This window comes from Agaricus bisporus (assembly GCF_000300575.1).
Source record: "Agaricus bisporus var. bisporus H97 unplaced genomic scaffold AGABI2scaffold_9, whole genome shotgun sequence".
Classification (NCBI taxonomy): Eukaryota; Fungi; Basidiomycota; class Agaricomycetes; order Agaricales; family Agaricaceae; genus Agaricus; species Agaricus bisporus.
This window is the reverse complement of record NW_006267372.1, coordinates 681,492-704,520: the sequence shown is the minus strand read 5'-3', so window position 1 is coordinate 704,520 and position 23,029 is coordinate 681,492. Positions and strand designations below refer to the sequence as shown.

At 46.1% G+C, this 23,029-nt stretch overlaps 5 protein-coding genes across 5 annotated transcripts; 3 read left to right on the top strand and 2 right to left on the bottom strand.

The window, feature by feature from the left end:
* The first annotated feature begins 1,819 nt into the window (after positions 1-1,819).
* Positions 1,820-2,674, top strand: AGABI2DRAFT_194543 (hypothetical protein). Its single transcript, XM_006463789.1, has one exon. It carries the CDS (start codon positions 1,831-1,833, stop codon positions 2,572-2,574), a length of 744 nt encoding a protein of 247 aa, XP_006463852.1. The 5' UTR covers positions 1,820-1,830; the 3' UTR covers positions 2,575-2,674.
* Positions 2,675-3,474: 800 nt separating this feature from the next.
* On the top strand, positions 3,475-7,124 carry AGABI2DRAFT_187314 (hypothetical protein). Its single transcript, XM_006463788.1, has 19 exons — positions 3,475-3,537; positions 3,584-3,896; positions 3,947-4,040; positions 4,093-4,317; positions 4,462-4,511; positions 4,616-4,731; positions 4,785-4,822; positions 4,873-4,893; positions 4,942-4,983; positions 5,030-5,085; positions 5,146-5,238; positions 5,292-5,369; positions 5,428-5,527; positions 5,580-5,593; positions 5,671-6,065; positions 6,124-6,338; positions 6,393-6,469; positions 6,533-6,773; positions 6,831-7,124. The coding sequence occupies exons 1-19, from the start codon at positions 3,496-3,498 to the stop codon at positions 7,102-7,104; spliced, it is 2,484 nt and encodes an 827-aa protein (XP_006463851.1). The 5' UTR covers positions 3,475-3,495; the 3' UTR covers positions 7,105-7,124.
* Positions 7,125-7,840: 716 nt separating this feature from the next.
* On the bottom strand, positions 7,841-9,995 carry AGABI2DRAFT_74440 (hypothetical protein; the record flags this gene model as incomplete). Its single annotated transcript, XM_006463787.1, has 9 exons — positions 7,841-8,009; positions 8,065-8,187; positions 8,275-8,406; positions 8,458-8,538; positions 8,594-8,667; positions 8,717-9,149; positions 9,202-9,316; positions 9,370-9,394; positions 9,489-9,995. The coding sequence occupies 9 exons, from the start codon at positions 9,993-9,995 to the stop codon at positions 7,841-7,843; spliced, it is 1,659 nt and encodes a 552-aa protein (XP_006463850.1).
* Positions 9,996-19,760: 9,765 nt separating this feature from the next.
* On the bottom strand, positions 19,761-19,991 carry AGABI2DRAFT_152903 (hypothetical protein; the record flags this gene model as incomplete). The annotated part of the gene is made up of 1 exon (XM_006463786.1): positions 19,761-19,991. One exon carries the CDS (start codon positions 19,989-19,991, stop codon positions 19,761-19,763), a length of 231 nt encoding a protein of 76 aa, XP_006463849.1.
* Positions 19,992-20,156: 165 nt separating this feature from the next.
* On the top strand, positions 20,157-22,249 carry AGABI2DRAFT_194539 (hypothetical protein). The gene is given in 3 exon segments (XM_006463785.1): positions 20,157-20,928; positions 20,985-21,356; positions 21,372-22,249. The coding sequence occupies 2 exon segments, from the start codon at positions 20,323-20,325 to the stop codon at positions 21,099-21,101; spliced, it is 723 nt and encodes a 240-aa protein (XP_006463848.1). The 5' UTR covers positions 20,157-20,322; the 3' UTR covers positions 21,102-21,356; positions 21,372-22,249.
* Positions 22,250-23,029: the final 780 nt, after the last annotated feature.

Below are 23,029 nucleotides of genomic sequence, written 5' to 3'. Positions count from 1 at the left end.
TTGTTGACGGATCAATATGCACAATATTTCGTAGGCGGAGAAGATCCAATGGATTCGGTGAACATGATGAGTGCGAGCAGCGGTGCCGCTGATCATCATGGAGATGATGAGAACGACTGGGTTGGTTGGAACCAACAGCCTGCGCCTAAGACTAGCGGAGCTGGGAAAGCGAAGACCGCAAATGCTAGTTCCGCGAGTGCATGGACAAAGAAACCTACTCGTGGCGCCCCAGTACCTGCTGGTTCTTCGTCTCCATCAATGGGCACTCCTGGTAGTTGGGGTGCTAGTGTCAAAAAGACTCTTGGTTTTGGTGGAGGTAATAACACAGCTGTCGGAGGTGGGGGGCAATGGGAAGCATGGGGCCGGGAAGATCGCACTTTTGAAGATGGCGCCATGGTTGAGGAAGAAGAAGAAAGAGACGAACTCGTTCGCCCGTCTCCTTTGGCTAGACAAAGGAAACCTTCGATGCTGAGCGATATGATGGCCAAGGGGAGAAATGTTGTCGCTGGTGCTGTAGGTGCTGCGTTGGGTCCTATAAGCACGAATGGGTCTTCACCGAATATACCTCCCCAACAATTTCCAAGCAGACCTGCGGGAAAGAATAGCTCTGCTGCCGCTACCATCTCACCGCCGTCAACTGCCTCATCCACAAACATGCCTACAACAGCGGCCGGGAAGAAGGTTGGGAAGAAACCACGTCAAACAGCTAACAAGAAAGGAACGCTCACTTCTACGAATCAAGAAGAAGAATCTCGTGAACAACCGGAGATGCAACCGCATTTAATAACACCACGAGCGGTTGCTAGTTCCCCAAAGTTTGCGTCTGCCTTTGGATCGGCCAATAATACTTCCGCAAGTAATCAATTCGGGTTTGGTACTCCCACTTCGAGAAGTGGTGCACCTACAGGTGGGATGTGGGATGATATGACATCAACTACTCCTAGACCTAACATAATGTCAGGTACATTTGGTGGTCGCACTGGTAATTTAAGAAGACCATCGGGACTGCAACAACAGGTGTGGAACGCGGGTGAGGAGGAGGAACGCGAGGAGGAGGAGGATGAAGATGAAGATGAGGAGGAGGAGGAGGAGGAAGATGAAGAGGAAGAGGCCGATGAACAGGAGTGGAGTATGCCTGGCTCGTTGAATCCTCGAGGCGCTTACCGTCCCGGACCTGGTAGCTCCAACTCCAGCGCTGCTTGGGGTGCTCCAACGACCACAGCACCAGGGAAGAAGGCCGCTGCCCAAAATGCAAACAATCACAGTGCATGGGGTAGGAGTTCAAAAACCGTCTCTGCAAGCCAATCCACCCACTTCGCTTCAGCTGCCGGACCAAAGAAAGGACGTCAACAATCTGCGCACACCCGCGTCACGATGGAGGAGATACCAGACGAATCCGACGACAAGCTGAATCGCAGTCCTTCCGAATTCCTCGCAGTTGATTCGAGATACGTCATGGAGCCTAGACCCAGCAAACCCGCAGCAGCGTACGATGATATCATTCATTATGGGGAGGGTTCGAGTCCGGAAGACATGCGACATCGTCCTACAGCGACGAATAAACGAAGCCCACCGAGTAAGAAAGGGACTGACGGTACACAAGACGACGATTTATATAACCAGGAATGGTATCAGAGAGCTGCCTTACAGTTACAGCAGGGAACGGAGAAGGGGACCAGACTTTTCGGTGAACAGCCTAATCCTGGTGGAATCAAATCCACCCAACCTCGGCAAGCGAATGGCGGCATGAATATTCCCAATCATAGTGGTTCAGGGCCAAGGGCGGATAGTGACAATCAGTGGGCAACACCCTCTTCCATCCCTTCTCATATGGCCGGGTCGATTTCTGCGTCGTACAAAGATTCGTCACCTCTTGCGAGTGGACCGCCTCCAAAATTATCTTCGGCTTTCGGCAATACTACGGGCGCATCCAAGCCATCATCGAAATCAGCTTGGGGCGCTGGTAAATCCTCTAGTCCCAATGTCGGCGTCGGCTTGGGGAAGACATTCAATGCGAAAGCCAAGCCGACGATTGGAACTTCTACCGGGTTTGGTGCGGGTGGCGGATTCGGCTGGGCTGATGCCACCCCGATGATGTCCGGGGGTAGCGGTGCGGGTGGTCATTCTTATGAAGAAAATGATCCTTGGGGACAAGGCTCCGAGGAGTCGGAAAACGTTTGGGAACAACAGAAGCCGGAAGAAGAACAGGAGAGGGAGGAAGAGTTAATCAAATCGCGGAAAAAGCTGCAAGAAATGTTCGACGATTCCAACCCTGGTTCGAAACCGGGTATGAAGGGACCTGGGAAAGGCGTGAGTGGTGCAGCTACTACAGCAAAGCAACAGAGAGAAATAAAGCAGCGAGAGGAGCGGGAACGAGAACAACAGGAAAAAGAAAGACTAGAACGTGAGGCCATGGAACGTGAAGTCCTGGAACGAGAGGCGCGAGAAAGGGAGGAGCAGGAGGAGCAGGAGAAAGCCGCCGAGGAGGCAAAAGCGAAAGCGGCTGCAGCTGCCAAACCGACACCGCAACCAAAGGCTACTGGCGGTAAAAGGGGCAAAGGTAAAAAGAGATAGTAAAATATCATCCATCATTCCGTCTTCTTGTATTTTTCTCGAGTTGATCGTTTTGTTTTCGATGTTTCTTTCAGAGTTACTTTTTCTTTTCTTTTCTTTCTTCTTGGCTTGAGTCTGATACCATTTTTTTATTCTGTTTTGTTGCTCTTCCCCATCTGTACTCGTTGTCGTCATCAAGCGCTTTTCTATTTTTGGTCTTCATGCTGTATCGTTAAGTTGTTTTACTAGAGTTTCTGGATAGCTTATTGTAGGTTTTGGTATTTGGTGATAATGACTCACGAATGTTGCACGTAGCGTATATCAGTCTTGTGAGATCTTCGTTTTCTTTGCTTGTCATTTATGTTGTTATGTTTTATGACTATGCCCTATTATGCACCCTTGTACTTTTCTTGCATTGAGAATCGCATTATTTTTTAACTTCAAGATATTCTATAAAATGCCTTTGGTGATAGGGAAAGGAAGAGACATTGATGGCTGTAGAACCTGCTTGTTAGGACCGCTCGACTCATACGACACAAGCGTATCAATACTAATACTTCACCCTGTCCCACATCCAACTCAAATTACATTCAATCAGTTAAGTTCATTAGAACTGAAGATATGGCCTGCGAGTCCATAGAAATACCTTCAAGACCCCTCTTCTTCCCCTCTTCGCACAACTTAGATTACGTATAACTCTTAGTTCCTCTTGTTTTCTTTCCCGGAAAACGTTACAATCAAAAGGTCCGGGCCTCTCATTATTTATCCATCACCAGGGGCCCCCTTCGGACTTTCGTTTTTGGGGATCACATTTTCTGGTTTCAATTTGAGTCCAAAGTAATTGGCAAAAGCCAGTGACCCTGCGTGATGTAGTACTATGATTATCCTAGCCCCATGGGTCAATTACATTACGTCATGGTACAACAATACTCTCCCTCAACAATGTATAGCATGAATTCTTCAATGGAAGCTCGCACAGCGGAGGTACAAATTTCGCCTACAATTGTATCATATCTTATGTTCTTAACAGGCGACGTATGCTAAGGCGACCAAAGCAGAGCTTGCTAGCAACTACGACGAAGCTTTCAAGCACTATGTTAAAGCCGCAGAACTATTTCTCCATCTGAGCCGGAAAACACACAATTCAGAAGCACTTTGCTCAAAATGGAAAGCCAGTGCCACAAAGGCGCTTGAGAGAGCAGAAAAGATCAAATCCTTCGCGCACAGGTCACAGGGACAGCTTGAGGCAGCTGGAGGTGGATCTCAAGCAATCGATAGAGGTGGAAATGGGGCTATTACGAACATCAAACTTACACCTATTGGTATCAATCACTTCTCAGAACGTATGCTCATCTTTCTCGTCTTCACGCTTACATACTGATAAGTTGGACAGAGGAACAATATTATGTGCTCAAGCGTGGCTCCCTTATCAATGGTCTAGTGTTTCCTCCATGGGATGATCCAGTTCTTTCTACACTTCAATCTTGGTACGCACACATACCGTACGCTATCGTAACTTGACCATATCACTCCTCTCAGCGACTGGGATAGACAGCCAGCATTATCCATGGAACATGAGCGCGCTTCCGCAGTCTGGCGCCCTGCATTCGCGCTTGGTCGCCCTCCGGACGTACCCGGATCCCGCGAGCTGCACCCGCTGGAAGTTTTACAACACATTATCGACGATTGTTCTGTCTGCGCCTCTATATCCGTCTGCCTTGACTATGCTAGAAGATTCGAGTCGAATGTGTGTGTTTTCTCTAGGCATTTGTCCTCATGTACAAAAACTAAACTATACCTGTTATAGCTTGCTCGTTCGGCACTTTATTCAACAAATGAGATGCCCGTCTCTTTGGAAGCCGGAACAGCCGCACTATCTTTGACCAACAATCGCGATTTGCATGGGAGCCGACGCTACTATGCAAAATTATTCATGAATGGTATTTGGAGACGAGTTAGTTCGTTCATCCTTCCAGAATACTTTTGGACTAATGTCACCATCAGATAGGTCCGTGATTGCTCCAAGCATTCAAAGGAAACGGGTCTAATGCATCAATCCAAGCAATCGATGACTCCCTGCCATACAACCCGTCCGAAGAGTGTTTTATGTGCATGACCATTTACCACTTGGATGGAGGTGGAGAGAAAATTCATTGGCCTAGTCTAATAGAGAAAAGCGTACGTTACACTCGTTTCTATCTATGAGCACGAGGAGTCAGTGTCATTAAAAGTATATGAAACTTATGGGCGGATACGATTTCCCTGGATCGTAAGTACTCTAGCTTCTTTTCTACGAGCGCCTCCAATTCTTTTCTCCAGTAATTCTAGTATAGACTTACAGTAAGGCTCGTCGTAAGTTCATATCAATCGCCTCACTGAACCTTACAGTGCGCTTATCGGTTGGATTCCCGAACAAATTGATACAAAGAGGTTAGTTCGAACTTTACCACCGAACCAAGATCCTTATACGTGTTAGCGCAACCTTTGAGCGAGAAAGAACATGGGAGCGCCTGACTTTCGGATACAAAAATGGTGAATGGTCAATTACCTCATTTCATATATCACACTTATAAAATTTACCTGTTCATTCAGGAAAATGTTTAGTCACGATAGGCACTGGTGATCGACAGGAAATATACTGGCGCAAAACGCCATTGCTCCGGTCCCATAGCTATGCTGTCATAGGTTTAGCTTCATTCCACTTGCAGAATTTAGCGCTGAATCTACTGCTACGATAGATATCGATGAAGATGAGAAGGACAGGGTTTTCACCGTCCTGGATTCATGGGTAAGGCCCGACGACAAGGAACTCTCACGTGAGTTCCTAGTGATTTCGACATAGTTATTGCCACCTTGACGCACCGAATCGTGAAGGAGTTCTCAAAATACCATGGTCGGAGGTAGTATATATCTTTGATGGAATTTATTTGAGCTGGGATCCGGGAATGTGGAAACATCAGATTAATTTTCACGGGTACGCCATACCCTGCCACGCAGCTTTGGAGTAATTAATCACCTATGTTTAGGATGTGGAAGAGAGGTAACGAGGAATATGAAGGTAATATGCGCATGTTCGACGTGATTCACAGATCAACCAGCTAACTATTCTCACTGCAGATGCTAACCACAATCTTCGCATCAGTTTTGTCAATGTCAATGCACAAACAGAAGAAGAAATCTGGATCCTGCTGACTCGCCATGTGCGCGAAACTCGATGCACAACAGACTTCATTTGTCTCCGAGCTGAACTCGAAGACTCCGCCTTACCTCCTTCTGCTAGATTGAATCAACAATATCAATTATCCAACACGGGCACTTATACTAATAGTACACATGTTCTGAACAAAATCCGGATTCCACCGACTCATAGATCTGGAGTTGTGGCGGTCACTGCTTCATATGAGGGCGATAGGGATGCAAAGGAGATAGGATTTAGCGTAGTTGTATATTCAGGGGGAAGCGTGCAAGTGGCTTGGGATGAGAATACCAATACTCCACCATATATGACCAGGGTACGTGTACGAATATTTCCTCAACATCTAGTCTTCCTTAACAAATTTGCTATCATAGGTTGATGGAACCCTAACCACTAAAAACTCTGGCGGGAATTCTACGTACCCTACGTTTATGGTGAACCCACAATACCACCTGCGCATACATCCTTCCACAAACTCTAGTGCCGGAGGAACATCAAAGAAATCGAGGACTAGGGTGCTCTTGAAAGCTGGTAAAGACATACCGGTCAATGCAGTAATAGTTTGGTCAAAGGGAGATCGAAAAGATGAGTAAGTAATTTTCATGGAATTGAGCGAGAACAGAAACATTGATCAACATTTAAGGTTGAGCGAAAAGGAAGTAGCGGCTAGTTCTGGTGCTTATATGTATGGCCATGCACAAATTATCAAGGATCTAATGCGTGTGTTACATCTTCTTTCTCCATCTCTCTTTCCAGTGATTAACCCAGGTTCACGTTTGATAGCTGGAGATTATACTTTGATAATATCAGCATTCGAACCGCGACATACCGGTCCTTTTGCACTTAAAGTTGAATGTTCGACCTCTTTTGATCTCAAAAGTATCCCACAAGAGGGCGCTGGGATGTATAGTAAAATCGTAAAGGGTGCTTGGAACGCTAAAGCGTCACATGGGGGACCGGCACTTGAAAAGTATGCTTTGAGCACAAGATTTGAGTTGATGTTACCGATGCCGGGACAAGTGAGGTACGCGTCTCTATGTGTTCTGTCAAGTGGGAAATGTGAGATAAATCATTTCGATAGGGTCCGTCTTCAACTCTTCGAGCCAAGTAATAGTTCTGTGCCGATCAACGTGGCGATTTACAAACCCAGCACCTCGAGACCACCGTCTGCTGGACCAATTGCCACTTCAGGTGCATATGGCGAGTCGTTAGCTGGGGTTGCGATACCACTCGCGACCTTGGCAAAAGGAACTTACCACATTGTACCATCGACATATGGTTCAAATATTGTGGCCGAATTTAGGTTAATCATATACTCGAATGTAAATGGCTTCGAAGTGAAGAGTATTCAATGATAGTAGTATGATCTAGCTTTATCTTATAAATGAATCATAGCTGAATTTGAAACATGTCTATATGTTTAAACACAACAACGTATATATATACATCCAAATTTGATAACTAGAATATGGAACACCAGACAACCGATATGCATCAACAATCCCATATCGACCACAGCATCGACCAACGCAATTCCGAGTAACATTGAGGTCACCCACTCTCGAGGAAACCCATAAGATTCCGGACACATTCTGGATATACTGAGTACCTGTAAGAAAACGGATGCAATCAACTCAGTCGACTCTCAACAACAATCTTTCTCATTCACACTCACTTTGCCTACTAGAATGGAATTTTTCACCAGCTTCGCCAAAAGTAATTGATGTTGAACAAAAACACCCAAAACTTTCTCCATCAACTTCATTCTAAGCTGTACAGCACGACTTGGATTCTGCATATTTTCAATTGAGGTATCTGGAGGTGAAGGCAATAAGAGCGAAGTCTTCCTTCTTGGTGTCGAGCTGTCGTCATTGCCAACGAATGATACGTTACCGTCGTGATGATGTTCGTGTGATTCGCCTTCTTCTTTAACTTGAGAATCGAATTCAGTTAGAAAAGGTGGTGGTGTCCTGTCCTCATCTGCTCTGACCACGGGATGAATCAGAGGAACAAGTGATGACAGGTTACTTCGATTTGAAGATTCTTTACGGAAGTCGAGCTAGATCGAAAAGTCTCAGAAATTTACTATGATTACATGCAAATTCGATGTACCTTTCCTTCTTGAACAGCCATTGAGATGCGTACACAAGAAGGTCGCGCACTAGGTGTCCTGTTCAAAAGGCTTTCCAAAAGTATGAGGTAATTTTTGGATAGCCGCCGAGCTTCAAATGCGACAGCCAGATCAGTGGTTGATTTGAACCTGTTTTGAGAAGATAAAAAGTGAATAAAAAGCCATGGAGCCATAGAAGACATACCCTGGATAATCCAACACTTCTTGCTCTAACCGTTTTAGCTTCTCATCGTCTCCTAACCTACTCTGTCTCTCTTCACGCCTAGCATCGCTCAATGGAATGCCGTTATCGCCATCAGCGGCGTACCTAATGGGGGATATCGAGCTTCGTTAGACTGATCGGTGAAAAAGGAAGCACAATATATATGAAAAAGAAAAGAAAAGAAAAGCTCACCGATAGGGTAACCTGAAAAACAAAAGCTTATGCAAGATCATGCCCAATGACCACATATCGGATTTTGAATTAACTTCAAGCAAACGGCCCGTTTGTGGTGACGGAAGCGATTCTGGTGAAGAGTATTCTAGCCTGAAATGTAATGAGAGAAGAGGCAGATAAAGTTTACAATTAAGCACATACGTCCCGGTATTCCCAGATCGAACAGAGTTGGACGCGATCATATCGCGCGACGTTCCAAAATCCGAAAGCATTGCCCTCGGACTAGATCAAGCGATTAGCAAATTTTGGCGAAAATGTGGGAAGTGGAGTAACACACATAAGCTTGCCTTCATCCCAAGTCAAGAGCACATTCCCCGGCTTCAGGTCCAAATGTAGAATAGAGCGGCTGTGCTACGAAAATCAGATGTGTGAGGGAGGAAGGAAAAGAAGTTAAGCTCACAAGAAAATTAAGCCCTTCGACGACGTCTCGGAAAAGACTCTTTACTTCTTCTGCGCTAAGTAAATGGACAGCTTTCAAAGATTGAGCTCGTCTACTAGGTGCCTTTCTCCGTAACCGCTCCTTCTCTTCTGGTGTAGCTCGCTGAAATGCGCGAAATGCGCGTACCCGGGCGGACCGCGAGTGAATATCTGGATCAAAATCATTGGGCATATCCCGGGAAGACAGGGTGTGCGGCGATGTGGTAGAAGCAGCTGCCGAAGGCGATGACGGCGAAGGTCCGAAGGGATTAATATGAACGTGTGGTGATCCACGGCCGAGACGGATATCAATGAAGTCATCCAAACTGCCACATTCCGCCCATTCCATCAATACATGAAGAGCTGGTACCTTAGGACCGAAGGAGGAAAACTGACAGGTCTCGAGCCATGCATGACTATGTTTCTTGCATTGAGAGCGGAAGAGAGACCTAAAATGTGAAAACGCACTGGTACGCGATGATGTTTGGGTGATGAAGTTGTTCTAGTAGGCGCACTTCTCGAAGGATTTTGAGTAAATAAGAATGTGATTGTCCAACTGCAATCTTCTTGACTGCAAAATGGCCTGAACGAGGATATGAGCTAAAGTCTAGTGAGTGAATGAGCAACATTACGAACCAAGCGGATTTCCGTCAAGCATATGCTGTCAGAAAATATTTCAGCTAAAATCTCAGACCCAGCCTCGAAACCGTATCCGCCCGCGCCATTCACGGAATTGTGGATGGAAAGATGCCCACCTGACAAAGGTAAACCGAACCATTTGCTCCCATGCCAAGCTTATACTCCTCCTGGAAGAACCTCTCGAAATACCCTTCCGCCATTGTATTTGAATGGAAAGCATGGGGAGTTCCATCGCTTTGAGTGTCCCCTCTCTCGTCACCTTCATGAGAGGTTAAAGGGGGCGGACCAGTTGTACTCTCATTAGCGATGGATAGAAGTTGGAAGTAATGAGGGTTGCGAGAGTAACGACTTGGATCGGCTTCGTCAAAGCCGATGTCTTCCGATGAATCCGGCCCAAAGCCATTGGGAAGCACACGTTTACAAACAGGACATTTCTTGTCTTGAATATCTGGATTACTCGAAGAGTGGGTGATTGACAGTGCATGACTCTTTGGATTGTAGAGGACCACCTGGTTGGAAGAGTGTAAGATGGTTTCCCAGTCCGAACTCGAGTGAAGTGCAATGACGCCTCTTGAAGGCGACGGAGGCTCGCTGTAGAGCGGTGTAGACTCTGTAGTGGTCATTCAGGATTCTAATATATAATGCACCTGGAAAGATGAATAAAGAGAATTCTGCAAAAGCGAATGTTGGCTTACAAGGAACAAGTGGACATTAATAATTCGTTAGAAAGCTGTCTGTATGTTTTGCTAGTCAACTGGTTGTTCGAACTCAGGGCGACATGGCAGCATGGCGCTGTGGCTAAAGGCCACGCTGCGTGACAGTACGTAGCTGTCACGTGCATGCATGACCAGCACCATTGCGGGGTGTAAGTACGGTGTAGATAGGCAATTAACGGTAATTTACATGTTTCTTACATCAATCCCGGATCAGGCCTTTCGCAGGGTTATGTTTAAGACTGACGCTGGATTTTATTAGGATGCAGATCAAATATTCGAGGATATATTTCGAAAAAGGCATCGGATTCGAATTGAGTCCCCTTCTAAGCGCCGACAGCCACGCATAAATCCTAGAGCTCTCTCTTCCTTTATTCTTACGCATAAAAGTACCCATGACATGCCCTTTCGATATTGGGGGGCTGAGGGTCCTCGTTTGGGATTAATTCCGCCGTCAGAGTAGACTCGGTCTTCTGAGTTCTCGAATCTCCAGAGTCCAGGTCTTCTCCAACCACGTGAGAATTCAGCACGTGCCAACTTCACACGTTTATTCTTGGCCCGAAATTCAGACGGTAATCTTACTTACTTTCTTCACGCCGCTACTTATACGCCACGCTCTAGCTCAGAAATAAAGGGGCAGGCCACTTCATAATGCGCTTCGTCATCGAATTTACGGAGGCTCAGCCTCTCGGTATCCGATCCACTCTTCCACGTCACGGGATAGTCTGCAGGAATTCAGGAAGTGTTACCTCGGCTTCGGGATCCGCCCTTCTACCCCCTTTTCACAATTTTTTCCAATCATCCTCTCTTCCTACAGATCGAATTCTCTCCGCGTGTTCGGCTGAACTGGTTTCAGCTGCACAGGAATAACTCTAGAATTCCGCTTCAGCCAAACTTCTAACGGCACTTCGCCTGCCAACATCTTCTCTGTGACTTCAAATTTAGTGTTGATTTCTTCGTATTGGTCCGCTTTGTACAGAGGAATTATTGCCAAGGAAGACTATTGTCCTCGTTCCACTGCTTCTCGTCTGACAGTCTCATCTCACCGCGACATCCTATTCAGAATACCCTAACTAAACTCCTTCGGAAATATATCTCTGGAGAGCCGAATTGTTGTCATCCTCGGAACGCCCGAAGTCATGAGTTCACGATTTATTTCATAGCGCGACAACAAAAATCGGAACTTTCCCTCCATCTGGACTACCGCTTTTAGCTGGAGTTAGTTCTCAATCGTTCTCAGGGTCATTGAAAGCCCTGGATTGCAATGCAGAATCGATCGGAATCCTCACTTTGCGCCCATGATGGATTTCTTATCCATCAGCAGAGACGTTGAACGCGCTCACAAGACATGGACAGCTTCTCTTAGTCCTATGGTACACTTCCTGATCAATTTCCTGGCGCTGATGAATACTAACTGATAACATAGATCTGCGATACTTCACAATCTGGTCAAATCTTCATTCTTGATGTAGAGAACATGTCTGACTTCTAGCTTCTCACTTTCCGTTTTCTCCATTGGTTGGTATGTTATTCCCCACTTCAAATTCCCTCTAACGGCGAAATATATAAAGCGCGACAATTAGGCAGATCATGCTCCGTACCTCGGATTATTGCGTGGCGTTAGACTTAAGTTGTACCTCGTCGTCTATTACCGAAGCTGCTAAAGGAGCGCTGGGAAGAAGTTTTTATTATAGATTGAAGGTGACGGTGACATGGAGTGCTACTAACTGCTATTGTTCACTTGCTTAGTGCTTGGACTTCTAAGCCGATTGCAAAGTCCGCACTTTGACGTACGCTTCGTAATGGAAGAAAGTTGCATGCTTATACGCTCTCTTAAACCCCGGAGAACATTACAGCTGTCTTTGAAGGAACGCGAAAATCAAAAATATGGAAAGAGTGAGGTTTAGTAGGTGGATGGGAATTTGCTTACTGCTCAGATGTCGACAAAGGCCGACTTGAATGCGAGGTTTATGGCATCACAAGGTCCGCCGAGGGCGGTAGAAGAGTCCACGCAGAGTTAAATGCTTACTTTGTCGAATGGCGATATAATCGAGTGTGTCGCCTTAATAGATCAGCGATGAAGGCCCAAGGATAATGAAAAGTGACCTTCATGTTCATGCTCCTTCGCGTTAGTGGTAAGAAGTAGGGCACTTCTCTGGGTAATCGGATCGCCTGCAATAGAATGGAAAGTCTGAAATTTCTCGTGCAGTTGCATGATGGAGCCCATTCATGGAATACTAGAGACTTCGACGGGATGGTTCAAAGCTTTGATGCCAGAATACTCTAAACCCCAAATCAACAAAATCCTATACATGGACAAGAGGATCAGGGAACGCTGATGAATGTGCTAAACTAAGCGATTTCTCGCGGGAGTGAGATCTCGGTCGAAGCTGAAGTCCGTAGAAACCACATATGTCCAAATAGCGAAGTGACCGTGAGCCCCATGTCTCTAATTTTGGGACACACAAACCCTTGGCACGCCGAGTCCATATCATTCAAAAGATATTTTCCCGAGGCTTTCAACCTTGTTTCAACCACTTCCCTGCGAAGAAGGATTAAAGTTTGACAGAACGATATATCCACAATTCAAATGGGTGGAGGGTTAAGTAAATGTACTACTGGCTGACACTTGATTAAGCCATTCAGAGAGAAGGGTTATGTGCATTATAGCTTTCCCCGCTGGAATCATTGCAGCTGCTGCGAAGGAATAGAAAGACCTTGCCAGAACTTCTGTCCCATATGGTAAAGTTGACTTAGAAGCAGAGTGCATCTATTGATACTCCAAAGTTCAAGTTCTTTAAGTGAACAGTCACCGTCTCGACCTTGCTCAACGGAAACCCAATCACAGAACGAGGCTTCAAGGTGTGATATCATGTGTGAAAACAGAAGACTGAATCAGGCGATGCAAGCTTGATGTCATTCGAGGACAAGGGAAGTACTCATAGCTCTTCCTGCTTCCTTAGTTTCCACGTGAGAGTGGAGACCAGCCATATCAAGCGCCGAGGTTCTTCACAAGACCCACTGAGAATGTATATCGCAATCGAAGTTTGGAGCTGAATTTTGAACAGCTGAGCAATGGCAAGAACTTGCAGTTTCTCGGTATCAATTTCTCTCAATATCTAGACTCCTATTCGTCCTCCACCAAGGCGGTAGTGACTTTAACTGATTCAAATCTCACTTCCTTCGTATTTCTTGTTGACGACAATTCAAAAATTGAAATTCGGTGGGGCGTAGAAGTCGTCGCGAGACTTTGAGATGGCTCATAAGACTTTGGAAAATCTTTTACCGTGGGGTAAGAGGGCAGCATTGTGGAGGCTTTCCCGCACATTACAACACACAAGTCTACCATTGGAATCGAAGGGCCAGTAATGTATGCGTGGATCGGCTTTGGCAGAGTTGTTACCTAGGGTGATCAGCGTCGTCACTTCGAGGGTCTGATGTCTATCACGGTGATCTCCGTTCGCAAGCGCACCAATAAGAAAAAAGGAATAAAATAATCTGAAAGACTGGAGACAAACATACTGCGACCTACCGCGACCGAGATAATGTTTGGAACAAATCAAGTATATCGTACTAAAGTCGATTTTTGAAATCGCAATATCTAAGTATCACGTCCCGCTGTTCCGCGACTGCAGCCTCGGATTTTCACCAAAGCCCCTGAAAAATCGATAAGGTCCGCCTCATGTTGTTTTCTCTTACTCACCTTAGGTTAAGATGCTAGGCTTAATTGAAAGCGAAGGAATTTTCTTTTGCCTCGTGTCTGATACATCCGAGATGTCGAGATGCAGTCCCCGCTGTTTTGTGCGGTGTTACCTTATTGGGAAGCGGGCTCAATTGTCCGGCGCTTGACGGAACATGCCGAAGCCAACTGGCTCATCAAACCATCAAATGTGATGCCAAATCGTTCACGACGCAGGTGTGAACTCTTCGCCTTGGACAACGGTACAGTCTCCTTGGGGAAGCGCTACAAAAGCGCTCTCTGAATTTGAGCTTACTCACATTCTCTATGTCATTATTCATATCTTCTTACAAGTTATATGACTACTCTAAATCGCGAAATACCTGCCACACATATTTATTTGTAAAAAAAACCAGCACGAGCAGCATGTGCTATATGTCTTGTGAGACATCCAAAAATATGTCCCAGTTTAGACTCTGGAGCAGGCTTTACCCTTTTAAGACCAAACAAACCACCAAAATGTTGCGCGAAAGGAATGCGTACCATCAAAACCCACGCTCATAGTCAAGCACTGGTAGTCAAGCGAAAGGCTGAACATATCGTACCTGACAGATAATACAGCGTCTTTAGCCTTCTTTCTTTCCCGAGTATGACGGGGAGACAAACGACCACGCGGCGGCTTGTCCTATAGTCAGCCACTATCCCATACAGTAGGTACTGAAGGCCATTGGAAATTGAATGACACAACCTATCCGGATGCAATCGTTTCCGCCCCAATTGAGTCCATGAATTCTTAGTGGCGCCTACAGACTTATATTTCAAGCGCTTAGCGCTATGAAATCCGGTCATGTGTTCAGCGGGTTTTTCATACTGCCGACTGGTGCTATGAAGCTTTGCAAGATTCATTAACCTTAAGAATTTAATATCCAACGACATATAAGATTTGGATCGGCAGACCTTTATCTGCAATTCTCGGGTTCTATTTATCGTGTCCCGTAAGGTGCCACTCTAACAGCTCATCCGAGCAATAGACTTTCTTCTTCGCTAGAGCAGTGATAAGCACCCATAAAAACAAATGTTATTTTCTAATAAGGCTGGTCCATCATGCTGCCGCAGGCTACACTTCACTGTCAAGTTTTATGAAGATCCGTCATAAGAAGAGCGCAGCGTGGAGCAAGCCCTGGTTATTTTCATCGATTGACTATAAATGGCAACAATAGGGATTCCCCATTCGATTATCAGCCTTCAATCGCCCAGTCTTGCATTCCACCCCGAATTCGAACCTACAGAAGAAAATAAATCGGTAGTTGGGCTGCAGAATATGGAAATATCGTCCCTATGTTTTGAGAGCTCTACCTCCCGACAGAGATCAATTTTAAAAAAGCGTAACTTCCTTGATATCGACTGCGCATGAATGAGAATAAGGTGGCTTGCCATGGGAAAGGAAGAGATACTAGGCGAGTCTGAAATGCTACATCGTGTGTGCAAATACATAGCACTTGTTTTGGTATTCCGCCCCAGGCTCGGCAAAATTTTTAGTTCTGTCAATAACTGCATTTGATTAGACCAAACAACTTTGCTGTTGCGATCAAGGTGATAGCCTAACAGGCAAAAATCTATAAGTTGGTAGCGGTTGGTAGCGGTTAGCAGCAGCAGCTAGCATTTGTCGGCTATCTGGCAACGGTGACCAGGTACTTGCATCGGTAAAAGACCTCTGATGGGCTGAATAAAATATTTGATCGAGGGTGGCGGGGGCACGTTGTTGCTCATTTGATCAAATCGAGCCACTTGATACTAAATTTAGTCCGAGGACTCCGAAAGCTCCTCACTGCTACACCATAATTCCTGAAAAACAGTGGAAAAGGTGATCAGTGGATATCATGATCAGTTGCGACGTCCGCTGGGATCTTGTGGCCAACAAGGATAGGGGTTATACTAGTTGGCGGATAGTCAGTGAAATTCCAGTAAACCGGTCTCGAACACTCCATTCCAGTTGGTCAACTCATGGGTGCCCGGTGGGGACAATGTTTCCACATCTAGCCAAACGACGAAACGACGAAACGACAAAAAACGACGACTTGAATTCGAGCGTGTATCTTTGGTTACGCATTCTGAACAGCGGAACCGGATGTTTCAAACAGGGATGTCCGTGGAAGGTATGTCTACATAGATGAAGCGCTACTGAATACGAGAGAGGAGAACTTGAATCGCAGAACGAGCTTACCCAACACCCGCCGATCTTTAGTTTTTCATAGCGAACTGTTCTGGCCCCTAAAACGTGTCAAAAAAAAGAATGTTTCGGGAAATTACTCAAATTGAAACAACGACCATTGCGACAGCAAAAAAATGATGACATACCACAGATCTAACTTCTTGGCGACTTTGAAACTGTGAAAATCGTTTCAGTATTCAGATTTTCGCCAAAAAAGAAACAGAAATTTTTTTGACGACCTGTTGAGTTATAGTCTGTTATAGTACTAGCTCTTGTCTTGAATTTGTCGAATTTAGGCCAGACATTAGTGTTTTTATTTCACATTGATAGAAACAACGGTGGCCTTGACGATCCACCAATAATCACATCTCAAAGCGCAACGGACTCGATCAGAGAACTGGGAAACATCCACGATCACATACGGGCAGGGCCGCCGGGAAGAACAATCCTGAAGAAGGCCAAGCACTGCCAAGCACTACTCCTACTACTCCATAGAGAGCAAACTTATACAATCCGTCACCGCCAATTGAGCCACTCCACTATGATTTCGAGAACTTTTGAATGGTGGCATTCCGTAAAAGTCGGAAAGTAAGTTCACATTCAGATATTTGACAAACGTAGATACAAATACTCGATAGTGTTCGAATTTCGAAACGGTGGGGCCGCCGGGGCGGGCGCGAACGTAATGAAAACCTCAGGTTACTACTGAAGTCTATCCACCCTGCATTTCGAACAGATTTTGTGGGATATTTCCGGTGTTTCTTCCGATTGGTTTAGAAAGACGTTAGGTATTTCGTGGATGTGGGCAAATTTTATTTCAATGCATAGGTCAGTTACAACTTACGAGACGTCAATTCTGATGGCAACTCGTTAGTGCCGATGGGGAGAGTCAATGATAGCAGGGTAGTCCACAGGCGCCTCGAAAATTCCTAGGCCAAAGGGCACAGGGTGAACGACCGAAATAGAAGGGATCGTTGAAGATTATCCTTTGTCGAGAATCGAGGTGTCAAGTCTGCCTATTATAGAGCTTGTTGGTATGGTTCATTCAACATGGGAAATTGATACCTGCCAAAGTTGGATTCATACACTTACCTCCGTCCAAATTTCGACAATATTCGATTTGATGCTGACAACGTATCTCGGATGGATATAGTGAAAAAAAACGCAGTGAAACTGATGACAGCAGGGATAGTATGAATTTACCTCGCCTATCCTGGTGTATGTCCCAAACGTTTCGAAGCGTCAACGTATTCTCCTGAAAAGAGAAAGTTTCTGACAACCAGCTCTGCGGCCCGGGTACCATGTCAGTAACTTGGAGACTAAACATGACATCTGCGGTAGAAACTTGGAAGGCGGGTTCCATCGGGTTTGAAATTTGATGCGTATCTTTGATATATCAGCATACTTGGAGGTGCTATGATAATCGTCGTGTGCGAGGTAGAAAGTCGGTGAGGTTTCCATAATCGCTTGCGCAAAGATGTCTTGCAAAACCAAATGGTTGCATCATTCAAATACTTGTAGGCAAAATGAATCATGAAATATGTTTCATTGATGTTTGACTGACAGTCGCCACGATAGATTAGTAGGGGACTAATTTAATATGACAAAATACTGGTTCTGACACTTAGTCTTGCTTCAGGGCAGTAAATAGACCCGGTGAAAGGAGGCACGAGGCGGGACTGTCTTCCCCGATAATCGATGAGCTTTCGAGAGGTAACTTCATCTGATGAGAAATGTCATAATACGACAAGAGGGCAGTCAAAAGAGAAGAGACACAAAGGCGCGTGTGCCGCGAGAAGAGCCAAAGAAGAACTGCGATAAGCTGCATGAAGGAATAAGTAAGGCGTGAGTAAGCAGATTGAATCGCCGTTATTTGCAAACGTGAACTGTTCGAGGAGCTATACCAGTTTGGGAAAGGTGAAAGAGTTTCATGACGCTTATGTGAGCCGGACTGCTGCGAACCAGGTGGATTACATCATCATCAGCTTACGAGCCAACTGAAAATTTCCAGTTCCCACGAACTGGATGCGGATAAACGGAGGTATAGACGTTTAGTTTAAGAATTGTTTGTGTATGGCTGTGGTTCTTAGGCTGGAAGTTGAGGAGCTGGACAACATTAGTGCTATGAAAGTGCTGCTGGGAGCCATTCAGACGCTGAGATGCAGGAGGGGTGGGGATGGGAGCAGGCAAAGGGAGCCATGAGTATCGTTACCCACATCCGGAAGGAACAAGTGATCGATCTCGCGATCCTGGATCTGAGATTTTAGCAGTGTTCCAAATATAAACCATACTGTTTTATTTTCCCCACCGTGGCTGGCGGTATAATATACCATCCAAGCCATCCTTCGCTGCTTCCACGCTTTCTCCTCCTCCTCTTCTCTTATGGACATTCCGTTACGCGACCCTGTCTCGCCCACTCAGCTCCAGAACTCACCCATCCCCGTGAACGACCATACCACCCGCGGCGACCGACTTCATTATTGGTTGAACGAGACTGCTATGATGAACGACGCGCGTGCAGATTCACCTGTGCTTGGTTTTGATCATCACTTGCAAAAGGTCTGAATAGTCTTTCAGCTGGTCTACCGCGTCGCTCATAACTTTGTTTTCAGTCTCTCCCGGATCCCCTGGCCTCCGTCTCCCGTCTCCGTTCACCTAGTCTTACTTGCCCCACCCCACCCACTTCTTGCGCCGTCGCTTCTGGGGCCCCCCTTCCTCACCGCCGTTCTAGTTCCCAGAAGTCACTGTCGCCCAGTGTATCCCGCCGGCCGTCTTTGCCCCGCAACACGTCTCTTCCGCTTCTCTCAGAAACAGAACGGGCTCTTTCAAGCTCACCCGCTAGGGAATCTTATTTTCGCCCCATCACTTCTTCCCTGTCTGTCTGTGCCAACCGTAACGCGGTCTACATCGACTCTGAAGAAGTTAGTTTGCGTTTGGACGAGTGGGTTTCGTCAGGCAATCCAGAATTGGTTCATGACGATCAGGAGGATTTCGAAGGTGGTGAATATTACGCGACACACTTTGAGACTGACTCGCCTCTTGTGCCCTCAATGACTCCCGCCTCTGTACAAGGCCCGCCCCCAAATACTCCAATGATTACGTATCACAGGGTTCCTTGTGCATCATCGTCACAGGTATATGTTGGTCGCACCCCACCTGTTGACGAGCCAAATACAGCCTCCCCCTCCCTTTTGCCTAACGAGGAAGACATTCGCACCACTCCGGTCCCTCACGGTAAACTACCATCTTTGCCACCATCTCCCTCTTCCTCGACCAGTAATTCCCCTTTCCTTGAAGGGGGGGCTACGACTACACCGCGTACCTCACCCAGAGGTTCTCCCATTTCCAATGGTTCAATCCAAGCTCCGCGAACTCTTGATTCAAAACCATCTCCGGGGCTTCTCCTCGCTAAACCTTCCTTGTCTTCTACTGGACTTGGTTACCAGAATCATCTTTCGAGCCCCACGTCTTCGAATCTTTTGTCTCCTCCTGTGACAGCTTCAAGGTGGTCCCTCACAAGTTCAGTTGCAGAGGAAGGCGGGAAAGACAAATCGAAGAAAGAGAAACGGAGAACCAGGAAGCGGCTCGCTTCTTTCATTTCCAAAATATCTGGTAATGGCACAAGCAAGGATATCACCGAAACTTCTACAGCTAATCCGGAGAAACCTCATAACCGTGAACGCTCCGATATTGATACTTCTCTCCCTGAGAGTAGACTTCCTCCTGTGGCGCTCAAGTCTCCGTCTAAGCCCCCTCCCCTTAAATTAGCTTCGCCTCGAGCTTCTCAATCTGTGGCTAACCTCCGCTCTCCCACTCGCACTCTTTCATCCAAGCCGTCACTCGCATCTCTAAGCATCCCCTGTTCTCCGACCACTAGCTCCCCGAAGTCTATGACGCCTACTACCACAAATTTTTCTCCCCCGTTGTCTTCTGCCGTTTCTACGCATTTCCCTCCATCACCGATCGACCAGTCCTTCACATCCAGGTTATCAGTATCTACGTCAATGACTACCATCAGCACAAATACGGCTAGCCCCCTAATGCCCAACACCCCGATTCTCAGCGACGTTCCGCTTGCATCTCCGTCTCTCAAAAATGCATCTTCGGTTCCTGTACTTTCACCCGCATGGGAAGGTCCTGCCTTAATTCGGCATGGCGGTGGTCTCAGCTGGGGTAGGAATGGAGGCGATTATGAGGGCAGACGCGGCTCGATCATCAATACATATGATGATGACGACGATGATGATTTGGAAGATGATGCGGAGTATTATACTCGGGAATTCTCAAACCTACACAAGGATCCTTTGGAGGAGCAGAGAAAGGCGAGGTTAAGCGTTATCGCTGATATGTTGGATCGGGACTTGGCGACACCAGTGAGGCAGGAGATGAAGATAAAGGAATCGGTTCTACGCGAGAAGCCTACGCCCGTGATAAAGGGAATGATGAAATCTGAGGGATTGAAGTGCCCTTCTCACAGTCGGACATCACCTGTTTCTTTCCGGAAGCTCTCTAACGAGTCTAGAACCTCATCATCTGCGCAGAGGAGGAGTATTGTGGGTCCCAACCCCATTTCCCCTACCATTTCAACTCCGGCCCCTGTCCCGTCCAGAAACGGTTTCAAAGTTCTCGCTGCTCGTATCCGCAACACTAATGCGGTTTCTACGCCTCCGCGACCGTTGTCAATGGTTCGGGTTGACAAAGAACCGGATTCAAAACGCAAGTCAATTGTCAATTTGATACCGAATTCAGCTCGTAAGAATCCGAAGAGGAGATTGGTGATCAGTGGCGTCGGTGACGGGCAGCAGGAAATTAAGGCTTTGAAAGAGTGGTGTGCGTCCCTCGGTGAAGTGAGGAGTATGGTGAAGACTACGACTGCCGAGAGTCAAATCGGTCAGGGGCAGGGATCTAACATTTGGATCATCGATTTCAAAAAGAGTACAGTTGCCGAAAGCGTGAGTCTTATTCGTAATTGATAAGAATATGCCAAACTCATCCTGAATTTCCACAGGCTTGTCAGATGCAGGACAAAGTCGAGATCAAGGGGGCTGGTACCATCCGCCTCTCGTGGGAAGCCCCTAAGTCAAAGATCCGCTTTGGCATGGGTAAGGGGAGTTGGATTCCCTGAATGTCAATATCCGCTCCAATCGTCACGCATGCATTCACAATCGCATTACCGACCCCGCCTTGATCTACACGCTTCGCATTGTCCGCCAAACCATTCTGCAATTTTTACATCTGTCGCATATTCACTTTCAAGATTCAATATCATACAAAATCATACGAGCATCTCATCTCGGCCATAGATTCCCGATTCTCTCTCTCAAGTCGATGCTGCTTTCTATCTGCTTTCTATCGTTTTTCTCATTGTTTATTTTTTTTTATTGCCCGTCAGCCCGGAGGACGAGACTATTACACCCGCACACAATGGATTTAACTCGACGTTGCCGTGACGAGCAACACCCGGTTTCTTTTCCTTCAAAATTCTGTATTCGATATCGCACCCGATTCATTATCTCGCGACACGACCCACACACTCCTTTCTAACCGGTTACCCATCCTTATCGCTCGTTATGGAACTTGTATCTATGAAGTCATTCCTTGATTGTATTCCTTCCTCGTGTCATCAATACTTGCATTTTCACGTTCATTTGTGTAATCATCAACATCTTCACGGTCATTCCTCCATCTTATTCCCTTTTCCATCCTGGACCTGAACTAGGACTTGCTTGCCTCCGATAATATCTTTCCTTCACGAATACGGATTCATTTCATTCTTTGGAAACCAGTGGGCACCCTTTTCGGACCGTGCTACCCGTTTTCGAAGTGTGTTTTGTGTTTCTTCATCTTCTTTGAAAATTTCGGACCCTATGGCATCATAATCACCTTACCGTCTCTTGGGCAACCAACCATCGCATGGCTCTCAGCCATCGCTGCCGTCGCCACGCCGTCGCTTTAATTCTGGCTCAAATCGAACCGGATCGTATCTTACAAACGCCACTGCTTCCGCTCCCCTTTATTCCGTGCATTCTCCGAGTCTTTTCCTTCCCTCCGTTCGACAAATATCCTTCCTTGTGTGTGCCCGGTGTTTATTCTTGAAAGTTCGTATAATTTTTTTCGCGTATCACTTCAATCTATTTTCTCATAGTTCCACGAGTACTAATCAACGTACTTGCCTAGTTTCTACGGTACTTCATCTCTTTTCTCTTATCATTCATTGTATTTTTTTTTTGTTTCCCCAGTTCTATGGGGTCATGAATTAGACTAGTAGTGTGTGGGTTTTTAGAAGTAAAACAAATAAAAAGGAATGAAAATTGAAATTCGAAATATTTTCTTTGTTCGGCTGCGCCGACGCGAAGTTAAGCCTTAGTAGGGCTAGCGCTTAGTCGGCTTTCTACGATGATCAGTGTTGTCTTGTGACATTGGCACATGAAAACATGATTATTTTTATGTGGTTCCGCTGTTTTGTTTTGTATCCGATCAGGATCTTATTGACGTTCTTGCCAGTACAAATTGGATTAGTTGCGTGATCACTGATCAGTGGATACTTTGACTTTACTTTATCACCGAAAGACCATATAGTTAGAAGGCTGCTAGTTGATTGAGTAGTAGTCATTCAGTGGTTGAATTTACTACCGGTCTCTTCATTTTGTCTTTTGCTGCCCGAGATATTTGCCGTTACAACTTAACAAGTTGAAATCTTCCAAACGAAAAAAAAGGCTTAGTGTTGAAGGAGATACCTTTTAAAAACCAATAATGAACTGCAGCGAAGAGGCGAGATAGTTGGCTAAGAGCGCCAAGCCTCAAGACGCAAACTCCTTAAACCATTTTTCTTCTTCTTCGCCTGCTTTCCTTCTAGTTGACCGGTGCTGAGATGCAATGATTATTTGCCAAGCAGCCGCGCTTCTTTGAAAAGGTCCGCGGTGCTGTCATATATCAACATTTATAACACACATACCCACGCATACCATTGGTAGCGCTGGGAGCTTTTTCGGGATACAATAGGTTCTGGTCCGCGAGCGTTTTTTTCTTTTGAGGCGTTCTGATGTAGTCGAC

Bases quoted from the DNA above. Each gene is read 5' to 3' on its own strand.
- AGABI2DRAFT_187314 (XM_006463788.1), top strand. From the start codon at position 3,496: ATGTATAGCATGAATTCTTCAATGGAAGCTCGCACAGCGGAG. The intron at 3,897-3,946 runs GTATGCTCATCT...TAAGTTGGACAG, and splicing joins TATCAATCACTTCTCAGAAC to AGGAACAATATTATGTGCTC. The intron at 4,318-4,461 runs GCATTTGTCCTC...TTTGCATGGGAG, and splicing joins AATGTGTGTGTTTTCTCTAG to CCGACGCTACTATGCAAAAT.
- AGABI2DRAFT_194539 (XM_006463785.1), top strand. From the start codon at position 20,323: ATGTTGGATCGGGACTTGGCGACACCAGTGAGGCAGGAGATGAAGATA. The intron at 20,929-20,984 runs GTGAGTCTTATT...GAATTTCCACAG, and splicing joins AGAGTACAGTTGCCGAAAGC to GCTTGTCAGATGCAGGACAA.
- AGABI2DRAFT_194543 (XM_006463789.1), top strand. From the start codon at position 1,831: ATGGCCGGGTCGATTTCTGCGTCGTACAAAGATTCGTCACCTCTTGCG.